General features: G+C 39.3%; 1 protein-coding gene and 1 non-coding gene across 2 annotated transcripts; both read right to left on the reverse strand.

Moving 5' to 3' along the window:
- Positions 1–1,442: 1,442 nt before the first annotated feature.
- Positions 1,443–3,011, reverse strand: LOC106347347 (indole glucosinolate O-methyltransferase 4). Its single transcript, XM_013786867.3, has 3 exons — positions 2,441–3,011; positions 1,968–2,340; positions 1,443–1,870 (listed from the first exon to the last, which is right to left on the reverse strand). Exons 1-3 carry the CDS (start codon positions 2,887–2,889, stop codon positions 1,571–1,573), a joined length of 1,122 nt encoding a protein of 373 aa, XP_013642321.2. The 5' UTR covers positions 2,890–3,011; the 3' UTR covers positions 1,443–1,570.
- Positions 3,012–7,313: 4,302 nt separating this feature from the next.
- On the reverse strand, positions 7,314–7,420 carry LOC125576035. Its single transcript, XR_007314569.1, has one exon. It is a non-coding gene; the product is annotated as a small nucleolar RNA R71 (small nucleolar RNA).
- Between the last annotated feature and the right edge of the window lie 6,100 nt (positions 7,421–13,520).

Here is a 13,520-nt window from a genome sequence, read left to right on the forward strand (position 1 = left end):
TTTACATTTTATATAATTATAAAAATATCAAAAGTCATAATATTATAATAAATATAAAAATAATATTTAGAAATTTAAATTTTTTGAAATTATAGAAAATATTTTTATTTTTTAATTTTATAATATTAATTTAAATATAATAGATATATTTTAGTATTTTTATAATTTCAATTAAATTTTTTATTGAATATTATTATTTTTGTATTTATATTGTTTAAAAAAAAATTTCCTCCCGCAACCGTCCGCAACCGCAAACTCTTGTTGGAACAAGCTTTTGAATTTATGAGGTTTAGAACGGTTTGAGTGATTGGTGCAAAACACAAACAACCGCTACGAATCGGAAAAGCTGCGTTTGCGAGTGGTAGCGGAGAAACCAGTCATACCCTTAGTTTAACATTTCAAAAAATTATGATATTTTACACTGAATATTTTTATAGAAACTATTATGTAAATAAAAAGTATGATTATATTTATATAAACAGTACATTTTCACTAAAAATATTTATTTTGGTTATTATTGTTAAATTAAAAAATTATTGAATCATTTTGTGAATACAAAAATATACTTATATTATAGAGGAATGTTATTTCTTCTTCTAAACGTAGAGGTGAAATTAGCAATTTCTATTTTAGGGGAGGAAATAGAATAGGGTTAGAGTGATTTTGTCTCTAAATACTATTATAGAGACAAATATAGATTTGAGTTGGAAATGCTCGTCACACATAGCTGCTGCATGATTAGAATTTAGAAAGATTGCGACATAGGAAGGGCAAAGAGAGATGCAAATTTGGACCTAAGTGAGTATAACATCGACCTTAATGGCCTCCATCATGAATTGTCCTTCCAGGAAGGTCACAAGTTTTTGGGTTGTTACTTCATTAACTTGGACTCAGTGATCAGTAAATAATTTGGGGTTATTTAGACCAATTAACCATTGGAACATTTTTTAAATAGCCGTATAATGGACCAGTTTAAGTAAATTACAAAGGTAGTGACTAGTGAGTGGTTATGGATAGGAACGTTGCTTATTTCTTGTGCAAAAAGATAATTACTCAAATAAATGACATAACAACAAAATAAACTTTATTTTTCATTTTCTTCCAAAACCATGTACGAACATTGTATTTAATGGTTTTGGTTCTTTTTGATATACACACATCGCTAATTAATTCATTATGTATACAAATTACATGCTATGAACAGAGAAATCAATATAATATGAGTTACGATGACCTTCATCGCTTTTTTCAACTGCATCTTCGAATTTCTTTATTGAATTTTAAAGGTAGTTATGATTCTCTTATCGTTGTTTCGTTTGAAAGATTTATTTCAATTCCATCTCTACTTCGATAAGAGGCTATGGATCTCTGTAATATTTTCTTATGTAGTAAATGCCTCCATGATAATTAAAACACAACTTTCTTCTAAATATAATCGACTCTTGTAGCAAAGAGATGTTTTTTTATTTCATTGCTTTGGAGTCAATGACAAAGTCACACTCAAACAAGGAACTGAAACAAAGATGAAATCGACAAACTGTTGAAGATTTAGTATTATATACAACACATTTTATTTGCAAAACTCAATAATCCAGCAGTGGTAAGCTTGACAAACGAACTTGCAATGAGTAAAGCCTGCTTCCATGGCTAAAGCTTCAAACTCAGCTCGTGATCTCTCTTTTCCCCCGGAACATTGTGTGAACATCAACATGTCCATATCAAAGGCAATGTTCGCATTGATATCTCCATTCTCAGCGTCATCAGGAGTGACTAGTTCTATGACAACAACTTTACCGTTCTCCGGTAGTGATTTCCAGCAATTCTTAAGAATCTTAATGCAATCTTCGTCGGTCCAATCATGAAGTATACGCTGAAAAACAATTTAAATCAACTAAGTAAATACAGAATACTAATTAAATACACACATTTTAAGAAAAAAAAAGTTATAAGATAGTTGATGAACTTACTTTCAAGATCATGGCATCTCCTTTTGGAACATCCACGAACATATCTCCAGGGACATGTTCCACCCCAGGGTAAGAAGGTGCTTGTGCCAAGGCACAAGTCAGATCAAAGTTGATACCCTTAATATTTGGATACTTAGAAGTAACAACACCAAGGGTGTTACCAACCCCACCTCCAACATCAACCAACACATTCACATCTTTGAAGCCTTGGTAAACTTCAAGAGCCTTCTTCACAACCGCAATTGTAAATCCGGTTTGGTTAAAGAGCTTGCTAAATCTCTCATCTGTTCCCATATAGTCGAAGAGTTTCATGCCACCATGTGCACGGCCAAATGCATCTCCTCCTTCTAGCACCACATCTTTTAATTGTGCCCTGCAATTAATGTACCAATAAAGTAAGATTTCGTAGCGTTTAAAATTTAGACATTAAAAACCGAGCATATTTGTTACTAAATATGAATTTTGAAAATTACCAAGTGTTGAGGAAGACACTGTCGAAATTCACAATGACTTGAGAAGCAAGGGATCCAATATCTTGAATGTTATCTTTCAAGAAAAATCTACAAATTGGCTCGGCTCTATAGACTCTCTCTTCCTTCCCGGATGAGACCTTACTGCATTTGACCATGGAGTAGCTAGCAAGTAGACGAAGCATCCGGTCCAACAAAACCGGGGCCTCAGGGTTACGTGGTGTAGTTGGTAGCCTACTCGCTATCTCAGATGGTGAGAGGAACGAGTTGGTGCGAGCTGCTTCGGCGTAAAGAATGTCAAAGACACCGAGCTCAAGAGCAGCTTTGAGAACCATTGGAAAGGCTGCGGCATTGGCTAGTCTCACGGCCATCAAACCCAACTCATTATCATCATCAATAACAGTTTGGGATTTGGAGTTGGCGCTTAAGGTTTCTTCAATAAGGATTCCCATTCTTTTTTGTCCTTGAATGTAACTTGGTGATCACACTGATCAGAGGCGAGGAAATCAAAGAAGTCTGTGTGTATGTGTGTTTTCTTGTAATGTTGAAGATGGTGATGATTTTGATGGATCTTGGTTTATTCTTCTTTTATAGCTCAGGCTTAGCCTCCTTATTATTTATTTTATTTTAAAATAATTGATTTAATTATATTGTCGGCTGCAGGTCCACTTGGCTGGCTGAATTGTCTGAGTCTCTATGTGGAAAAGTAAGAGCCAATAGTGCCGGCTGAAACAAGTTAGATATTGCTTCAAGTTTGTTTTATTGTATTTAGTAAAAGTCAAGCCAGTCTAGTTTCAACACTAAGACCAACCAAGTGATCTATTATAAAAGAAAACCCTTATTTGATCAAAAGAAAAAAACCCTTATCAGGTTCAACTATTTCAAGAATGAAGAATCTCTCATCTACATAATACTAATATTATTTAATATTTTATGATTACATTTTAAGCTATAAAGATGTTGAATCAGTCAAAAATATTTAATTTATTATCAAAATTAAAAATATAAAAAATGTTGAATCTGTCAAAAGATAAGAAGATATAGTTTTCAAAAATTTTATATAAAAAGAATTCTTTAGTTTATTTCAGAAAGACTGTTTGAGGTCAGCAATAAAGATAATATAATTATCTTATTTATATGTTGGTAGATCAATATCACTTACAGAAACACTTAAGGAATTTTTGTATTTTGTTCTTCAGTTTGACCAGCATAGTATTGTTAATATAGTATTCGTTTTTCAGAAAAAAAATCAAGTATAAACTGTGACCTGTAAGCTAGATGGACTTCTAACCTAAAACCAATTGGTGCTAATTGAAGTGATCCATCTATTTTATATATTGCTTAGGATCCCTTCCAACATCCGATGTGGGACATTTTGTGTCTAATACGGCCCTTCGAGATGATGACTCTTTGAGTGTCGATTTCGGAATACTCAGGTAAGGATCGATGGGACAACTTTGGGCCAGATCGATGTGGATCGGGTTGAACTACGTGGATCGGGTTGAACTACGTGGATCAGGCTCTGATACCATGTTAAGTTAGATGGGCTTCTAACCTAAAACTCATTTAGCTTAACATGACCAAGCAAGGAGACATGCACAACTCCAACTTGATTGAGATGACTGTGACCAAGAAAGGAGGTTATCGTTTGGAGCGAAGTGAGCGTAACAAAGGAAGGAGGCTACGATTTGGACCGAAGAGAGCGCAACATCACGAGTGTCCTCCATCTTGAATCAATATTGTCTGTCATTCCAGGAAGGTCACAAAATTGTATTGTCAAACTTCACTAACTACCATATTGCCACATTGAAGCAAATACGTTGCCTTTGTTTTCGCGCGGTTAGTGTCTACACTCTATAGGGTGTTAAATGATGCGTTAAGTTGTTACAGATAGGAAGGTTGCCTATTCTTGTGCAACAATAAAAAATTCAAAATTTATGAAAACCATGAAAACGAATAAGGTATGTAATGGTTTCGTTTCATGTTTTTAATGCGAACGAAATTAAAGCAAAAACAAAACATTTCTCAAGAAATTAGAGAAGTAGCCCTTTTGTGGACTAGATCTCAACGTCACTACTTTAGTGATTACTTCTCAGCTGTCTAGACTTGGTCATGAAAGCATTTTCGACGCATTCAAACTTTGTTGATATTGTAGTTTATTTTGTTTATCAAAGAAGATGCAAAATTTTATCTTCTCCTTGTAGTCACCAAAGTTGAGTTGTAATGAAAAGGTTGTATTGAAAAAAGAAAGAAAAAAAAACTTTTGTGGATCTTCTGAAATCTGAACTCTTTAAAAAAAAATTCATGTGTCTAATTAGATAAGGCTTGTTCCTTACGAGCGGTGGCGGATGTAAAATTTTCAAAATTTGTTTAATATCCCTAAATTTTAGTTATTTTTTTTAGTAAATATCATTTTCTAGCTATGCTTTTTAAGTTTATGTAAGATTTGCCTCCACAAAAAAATAACCCTACATCCGCCACTACTTAAGAGTACAGTGAGAAAGTAAAAAAAAAATTATCTTCTTATTTGATATTGCTTGAACACACAGTCAAATCATGATCATCACATAATGAAACGAAGGTGAATTAACAATTTCAGCGTTTTAGTTTATATCTTACTAGTATTCTCTCCCGTGCTAAAAGCACGGGCATTGTTTTATGTCCATATATATTTTTAAATTATATAATTTACAATAAAAATAAATATTACTTAAAGGTTATTAGTGATAAACTTAATTGATTTCTCTTTTCCATAATGATATCTTGCATAATTACATTGTTTTAACCCTCTATTTCTTGCATGTTTTGATCATCTAGATTAGGAATCATGCATTTTAGTCTCTTTTTGCACTGCATAAGTCTCTATCAGGTTTTGGAGTTTCCATTGGAGATATTAGAGGTACTTGGAAGCATTTGGGATCAAAAAGGGAGTGGAAAATGCTGTTTAGGCGAGCAAAGCACCAGAGCGGGGTACGGGAGCGACGTGCGACACCCGCTCCAGAAGAATCGAAGGCTGGCGCGACGTCTTGCACCGAGGTGATACACCCGCTCCAAGCCCAACTTCTTGTCGACGACTTTCATTATGCGGAGCGACCTATGGCAGCGACGTCACTCACCCGCGGCGGATGCAGAGCGACCTCTGGAGCGACGTCATCAACCCGCGCGCGTTTTGGAGAGGTGAAGCATGTGTTTCGGAGCGACCTATGGGAGCGACCTAGTGCACCCGCGCCGCGTTTTATCTTATGTCGAAAACTTATGTTTTATTTGGGCTTTTGAAGTGATTAATTAAGCCCATTAGGTTTTAGAAGTCACATAAATACTCTCTAAACCTAATTGTAGGATCTTATCTTGTTTTCTATCTAATCACAAAAGAACTTTTAGGTGAAAGATCCTATCTTGATCATTTTTCTCTTGTGATTGCTTGATTATCTTGATCACTAATCATGATTAGCACCAAATCATCTTTGATTCTTGGGCTCATCATGGAAAGTAGTGAGTAGTCATCTTTGGATTCATGGGTTAGAGAGATTAAGGGTGATTAAGCTAGATCTAAGGTGTTTAGGTGTAGATCAATCTTATTCCTTGCTAGTAGAGGGCTTTTAATGCAACTTTAGAGTTGGCCTCTCTAAAGTTGAGCTCTAGGCATTTCATACCCGGAAGGTGTTTGATGAAATGCCTGAACCAACTCTCCTAAGCTTTTAACATCCTTTACCAAAGGGATTTGTTGTTAAAGGTGTTAAGATGGCTAGTAGACTTGTGATTAATGATTACCTAGATAACATTCAACCAAAGGGATTTGATGCTTGAGTTATCTAGGTAAATGAGCATTCATCTAGGGATAGAGTTTGCTTAGGATTGTGTCTAGGTCTAAGGTAGATATAGATTGGTTCAAAGTTGACACCTTTAGGTTGAATCTTGATCACCCAAGATCGATTCCCATAGCCCATGAGTTCTCCCTTCTTATAAGAAAGAAAGCTTTGTCCTTTATTGCATTTTAGGTAGTAATCTAGTTTAAAAAACATCTCAAAAACTGGTAGCACTTAGATTAAGCATGGTCTTGCATTCCCTTTGCTTTAGAATCACTCAGAACTGGTTTGACATCCTTTATACTACAACATTTGATTAGGAGCCTTGAAACTCCTATCATCAAATTGGCGCCGTTGCCAAATTCTAAGTTGATTGTGACATTGGGATTTAGTCATTTGCTTGAGACTAAGTCAATTTTTATTTAATTGTGTTATTGCTTCTCTTTGTCCTTCTCCCTTTGCATTTCAGGTGTATGAACACAAGGAGCAGAGGTCCAACAAACCTAGTTCCAAGAGTTGAAGACATTAGAGCACTTGAGAGGGAGATAGCAAGACAAAGAAGAGAAGTAGAGCAACAGGCTCACTTGCAAAGGTTGGAGCTTGATATGGAGAATCTGCCTCAAGATGGTGAAGTCCAAGGAGGCAATGGTCCAAGAGTTGATCCTTTTAGACCACAGCGCCAGCCACAACATCCACAGCGCCAAGCTCGTGCCATTGGAGCCTATGATCAACCTCACATTCATGGTCATAGGTTGGGAATCAGAGCACCAGCTGTGGAGAACAACAACTTCGAGATCAAGTCAGGGCTGCTCAACACTATAGAGAACAACAAGTATCATGGTCTAGCTGCTGAGGACCCTTTTGATCACTTGTACAAGTTTGATCAGTACTGTGGCTTGTCCAAGACTAATGGTGTTTCAGAAGATGCTTTCAAGCTGAAGCTATTCCCTTTCTCTTTGGGAGACAAAGCACACCAATGGGAGAAGACTCTTCCAAGTGACACAGTCACTACTTGGGAAGATTGCAAGAGAGCTTTCCTAGAAAAGTTCTTCTCTACTTCAAGGACAGCTAAGATCAGAAACGAAATCTCCGGGTTTCAACAAAAAGGTCTAGAGAGCTTCAGTGAAGCATGGGAGAGGTTCAAGGGCTATTGGTCTCAATGTCCCCATCATGGTTTCAGCAAGGAGAGTTTGCTAAGCACTTTCTATAGAGGAGCTTTACCACAGTGCAGAAACAGGCTTGATACTGCAAGCAATGGTTTCTTCTTGGGGAGGACTGAAGAAGAAGCAGAGGAACTGGTGGAGAACATGACTAAGAGCGACTCCGTCTATAGCGAGGAGCATGATAGGGTCAACAGAAATGATGATCACCAGACAAAGAAAGAGATCAAGTCCTTGCAGGAGAAGATGGACTTGCTTCTTTCTAACCAAGCTAAACAAGAGCAGGTCAACTTTGTGGGTGGTCCTATTCAAGAGATTCCTCCTAAGATTAATGAGGTTGATGGTTTGGAAGGACAAGAAGAGCTGTGCTTCATCAATAACAATGGTTCTTGGTACAGGAAGGAGCCTAACTTTCAGTACAACAACTACCAGCAAAAGTCCTACTCAAACAACCAGCAAGGAGGATACCAGCAGAGGCAAAACACTCAGCAAGGGAACTATCAGCCTAGGCAAAACACCCCTCCTGGTTTCAATAATACCAACAATCAGTCTACTCAAGCTCAAGGAAGTTCTTCACAAGCTCCAGCTTCAGATACAAGTGTGGATGCAATGTTCAAGAAACTTTTGGATTTTCAGGCCAAGAATGAGAAGACAATGGGTTATGAGTTCACGAAAATTCACTCCAAGATCGATGGAAGCTACAATGAGCTCAACAACAAGATCCGACATTTGGAGAATCAGTTTGCTTCCATGAACTCTCAGCCAAGTCGCCAACAAGGGGCATTACCTGGAAAGCCAGAGCAAAATCCCAAGGAAACAATGAAAGCCATCACCCTTAGAAGTGGAAAACAGCTACCACCAAGAACTCTCATTAGGGATAATGAGAAGCAAGATGGGGAGGTAGTCATCAATGTGGATGATGATGTGGTTATTATGGATGAGAAAACCAATGAGGAGATCTTGGAGAAAATAGTTGAAGCAAAAGGAAAGGGTAAAATTGGAGAAGAAAAGAAGGGGGAGAACAAGAATGAAGCTGCAACTTCATCAAAAGGAGCTCTATTCAATCCTCCTCCCTATGAACCAAAACTTCCTTTTCCCGGTAGATTCAAGAGACAGCTTTTGGAGCAATACAAAGCCTTATTTGAGAAGCAAATGAGTGAAGTTCAGATTACTATACCCATAATTGATGCCTTCATGCTAGTGCCTCAATACAGCAAGTTCCTCAAAGATGCTGTAACTAAGAAGAAGAAGGAGATGGAAGGCATGGTGGTTCTTACTCATGAGTGTAGTGCTATTATCCAAAGGCTAACCATCCCTAAGAAGCTTGAAGATCCAGGAAGCTTCACTTTACCTTGTGCCATTGGGCAATTTGCTTTTGAGAGGTGTCTATGCGATTTGGGAGCAAGTGTGAGCCTTATGCCTCTCTCCATTGCTAAAAGGCTTGGCTTTACACAATACAAGAAATGTAGACTCTCTCTTGTGCTAGCTGATCGTTCAGTGAAGATTCCCATTGGTATCCTAGAAGATCTCCCTGTTATGGTTGGAAATTGTGAGATTCCTACAGACTTTGTGGTGTTGGAGATGGATGAAGAACCAACAGATCCTTTGATATTGGGGAGACCTTTCTTGGCTACAGCAGGAGCAGTTGTGAATGTTAAGGAAGGGAAGATTGATCTTCACCTTGGAAAGGGAAACATTCTTCACTTTGACATCAAGGAGGTGATGAAGAAGCCTATTACACAAAGCCAAGCATTCTACATTGAAGAGATGGAGGTTTTAGCTGATGAACTTCTAGAGGAGTTGGCACTTGAAGACTCTCTACAACATGCCTTAACAATTGAGAGAGAGGTCCAAATGGTCGAGAACAAGGAAAGTGATGCTTATGTGAAGATGCTGGACTCTCACACGGAGATTAGTGATGAACAACAGAATGAGGAGCTTTCATATGAGGATCATCATGCTTTCTCAGCTACTCAACAAGAGAACCTCCAAGAGGATGATTGGAGTGAACTCAAAGCACCAAAAGTGGAGCTTAAACCTCTTCCCCATGGTGTAAGGTATGCTTTCCTTGGCCCTAATGAAACTTACCCTGTCATAGTGAGTAGTGAGCTTAGTGAAGATGAATTGTCTAAACTTTTGAATGAACTTAGAAAGTATAGAAAGGCAATAGGCTACTCACTAGATGATATTAAAGGGTTATCACCTTCTTTATGCATGCATAGGATACATCTAGAGGATGAATCTATGACTTCTATAGAACATCAAAGAAGGTTGAACCCCAACTTGAAGGATGTTGTAAAGAAAGAGATTCTAAAACTCTTAGATGCAGGAGTCATCTATCCTATTTTGGATAGCAAATGGGTGTCTCCTGTGCATGTTGTTCCAAAGAAAGGAGGAATTACTGTGGTTAAAAATGATAAGGATGAACTAATACCAACAAGAACAATAACAGGACATAGGATGTGCATAGATTATCGAAAACTTAACAAAGCATCTAGAAAGGATCATTTTCCATTGCCATTCATTGATCAAATGCTTGAGAGACTTGCAAATCATCCCTATTATTGTTTTCTTGATGGATATTCAGGGTTCTTCCAAATCCCCATACATCCAAATGTTCAAGAGAAAACGACTTTCACATGCCCCTATGGTACCTTTGCTTATCGAAGGATGCCATTTGGGCTATGTAATGCTCCAGCCACTTTCCAAAGATGCATGATGTCTATTTTCTCTGATCTTATAGAGGATGTTGTGGAGGTGTTTATGGATGATTTCTCTGTCTACGGATCTTCGTTTTCTGCTTGTTTGTCAAATCTTAGCAGGGTCCTCAAGAGATGTGAAGAGACCAACCTTGTGCTGAACTGGGAGAAGTGTCACTTCATGGTAAAGGAAGGGATTGTGCTTGGACACAAGATTTCAGAGAGGGGGATTGAGGTAGACAAGGCCAAGATTGAAGTGATGGTTGGGTTAGCTGCACCAAAGACGGTTAAAGACATTAGAAGCTTCCTCGGTCATGCCGGATTCTATAGAAGGTTCATCCAAGACTTCTCGATGATAGCAAGGCCAATGACTAAGCTTCTATGCAAGGAGGCTGCATTCGTTTTTGATTGGGAATGTCTACAAGCCTTCAAGATGTTGAAGGAGAAGCTGGTTAGTGCCCCCATTGTGCAGCCACCAGATTGGGATCTCCCCTTTGAGATCATGTGTGATGCTAGTGATTATGCTGTGGGAGCCGTTCTTGGTCAAAAGAAGGACAAGAAGACTCATGTGATCTACTATGCAAGTAAAACTCTTGATGAAGCCCAAATGAAGTATGCTACAACTGAGAAGGAGTTGCTAGCCATTGTCTATGCCTTTGAGAAGTTCAGAAGCTACTTAGTTGGGTCAAAGGTCATAGTCTACACTGATCATGCTGCATTGAGACACCTCATGGCCAAGAAGGATGCTAAACCAAGACTGTTGAGGTGGATCTTGCTGCTACAAGAGTTTGACCTTGAAATTAGAGACAAGCCAGGAGTTGAGAATGGTGTAGCTGATCACTTGTCTAGACTAAAGATTGAGAGTGGGATCCCTATTGATGAAGGGCTTCCAGAAGAGCAAATCATGGCAATTGGAGCAGTGGTAGCAGTTTGTGAAACTGGAAAGAAGCTTGAAGAGGTGAAGGCAACTGAAGAGAAGGGGCCTTGGTATGCTGATTTGGTGAACTACTTAGCCTGTGGAAGAGAGCCACTCGATCTTGAAGGATATGCCAAGAAGAAGTTCTACAAAGATGTGAAGAAATACTATTGGGATGAACCTTACCTCTACATCCTTTGTAGGGATCAACTCTATAGAAGAGCAGTAGCTGATGAAGAAGTTGAAGGGATCCTCACACACTGTCATGGATCATCTTATGGAGGGCACTTTGCCACTTTCAAGACTGTCTCAAAGGTGTTACAAGCTGGGTTTTGGTGGCCTCATATGTTCAAAGACACTCAAGACTTTGTCTCTAGGTGTGATTCATGCCAAAGGAGAGGGAACATCACCAAAAGGAATGAGATGCCTCAAAACCCAATTCTAGAAGTGGAGGTGTTTGATGTGTGGGGTATTGACTTCATGGGACCATTTCCATCATCTTTTGGCAACAAATACATCCTTGTAGCTGTTGACTATGTCTCCAAGTGGGTAGAAGCTGTGGCAAGTCCCACCAATGATTCTAGAGTGGCGATAAAGATGTTCAAAAGCACCATATTTCCAAGGTTTGGAGTTCCAAGAGCTGTCATCAGTGATGGAGGCTCTCACTTCATCAACAAGCTGTTTGAAAGTCTTCTCAAGAAGAATGGTGTGAAGCATAAGGTTGCAACTCCCTACCATCCTCAGACAAGTGGTCAAGTTGAGATCTCTAACAGAGAAATCAAATCTATTATAGAGAAGACTGTGGGGACTACAAGGAAAGATTGGTCTATCAAGCTAGATGACGCACTTTGGGCCTATAGGACTGCTTACAAGACTCCTTTAGGAACCACACCTTTCAACCTTGTGTATGGGAAGGCTTGTCCTCTACCGGTTGAGCTTGAGTACAAGGCATTGTGGGCTGTTAAGTTGCTGAATTTTGATATCAAGAGTGCCAAGGAGAAGAGACTTCTCCAACTCAATGAGCTTGAGGAGATCCGACTTGATGCTTTTGAGAACTCAAGGATTTACAAGGAGAAAACCAAAGCTTTTCATGACAAGAAGATTTTGAAGAGAGAATTCAGTGCTGGAGATCAAGTGCTTCTCTACAACTCTAGACTGAAGTTGTTCCCCGGGAAGCTCAAGTCAAGGTGGTCCGGTCCTTTCAAGATCAAGGAAGTTCGGCCATATGGGGCAATCATGTTATGGAACAAGAATGGTGGAGACTTTACAGTCAATGGACAGAGGGTTAAGCTCTACATGGGAGCCACACCAGAGGAGGAAAGAACCTCGGTTCCACTCTCTGACCCCATCCCCGCCTAGCCAAAAAGAAAGAAAGTCAAGCTAGAGACTTAAAACAAGCTCACTTGGGAGGAAGTCCCATGTCTATCCTTGTACATACTTCACTAGGACCCTAAAAAAAAAAAAAAAAAAAAAAAAAGAGAGGACTCGCTGGGTGTTGCCGCGAGGTCTAGGAGTCGTTTCGTGTCTCGATAGCTCGAGCCTGAGATGGAGCGGGGTTCGGCCGCGGGGTCTAGACGTCGCGCCCTACTCGAGTCTCGAATGATGGTTTGGCGCGGGGTGATGCAGCGGGGTCAGTAGGTCGCGCGGCATTTTAAGTTTCGGAAGATGGTTTGGCGCGGGGTGTGACCGCGGGGTCAGGAGGTCGCGCGTCATTTTGAGGAACGGACATACGTTCTGGGCGCGGGGTGCGGCCGCGAGGTACCGTCGTCGCTCCACGTCACCCAGGTATGACTTCTTAACCCGAAACCCGACAACCCGACCCATACCCGACGCCCCGACCCGACCTAAAACTAACCCAACCCCGCTCCCTTTTCTCTCTCTCTCGTTTTCCTCTCTTCCTCCCCAAACACAAACACACTCTCTCAATTCTCCCAACTCTAAAAACCCCATAACTCACTCAAATCTTCCCCAAATCAACCCATTCTTGTCTCTAAATCCAAGCCTTCGCCCCTGTAGTCTATTTTCTTGAGTCAATTCATCTTTACATTCTAATCCAAGCAAGGTATGGTGATTTAAAGATGAATTTCGTGGGTTCATGAACCCTAGAAATTCAAACTCAAATTTAGCTTGGTTTCTTGCTTGATTCTTGAGAATTTGGCTAGGGAAAGCTTATATATCATATTGGGTTGCTAATTTCGTGGTTGAAGTGAGTTGAATCCGAAATTGAAAAGTTAGGGTTCTTGAGAATTGGGAATTTTCGAAATTGTCTACATTGGGGTTGAATATTGTTTGGCATGCAGTGTTTGGATGGTTTGGACTGTGCTAGCTTTGCTTAGACCTGAGTAATCATTGTCACTCATATCTTGTGCCTCTTGCTAATACTCTACCAAGATTTGAATGATATAGGTACAATGGCAAAGACAAACAAGACGGACATGGAGGCTAAGAAAGCAGCAGCTGCAAAACGCGAATTCGAACTAAGAGGAAAACCTCTAGAACCTG

The sequence above is a fragment of the Brassica napus genome, chromosome A6 (genome assembly GCF_020379485.1).
Source record: "Brassica napus cultivar Da-Ae chromosome A6, Da-Ae, whole genome shotgun sequence".
NCBI classification, from domain to species: domain Eukaryota; kingdom Viridiplantae; phylum Streptophyta; class Magnoliopsida; order Brassicales; family Brassicaceae; genus Brassica; species Brassica napus.

What these genes read in the sequence shown, in the direction of transcription:
- LOC106347347 (XM_013786867.3), bottom strand. Translation starts at nt 2,889, where the DNA reads ATGGGAATCCTTATTGAAGAAACCTTAAGCGCCAACTCCAAATCCCAA. An exon ending in AGTGTCTTCCTCAACACTTG is followed by an intron (nt 2,341 to 2,440) that starts GTAATTTTCAAA and finishes CATTAATTGCAG; the next exon opens with GGCACAATTAAAAGATGTGG. An exon ending in GAGATGCCATGATCTTGAAA is followed by an intron (nt 1,871 to 1,967) that starts GTAAGTTCATCA and finishes ATTGTTTTTCAG; the next exon opens with CGTATACTTCATGATTGGAC.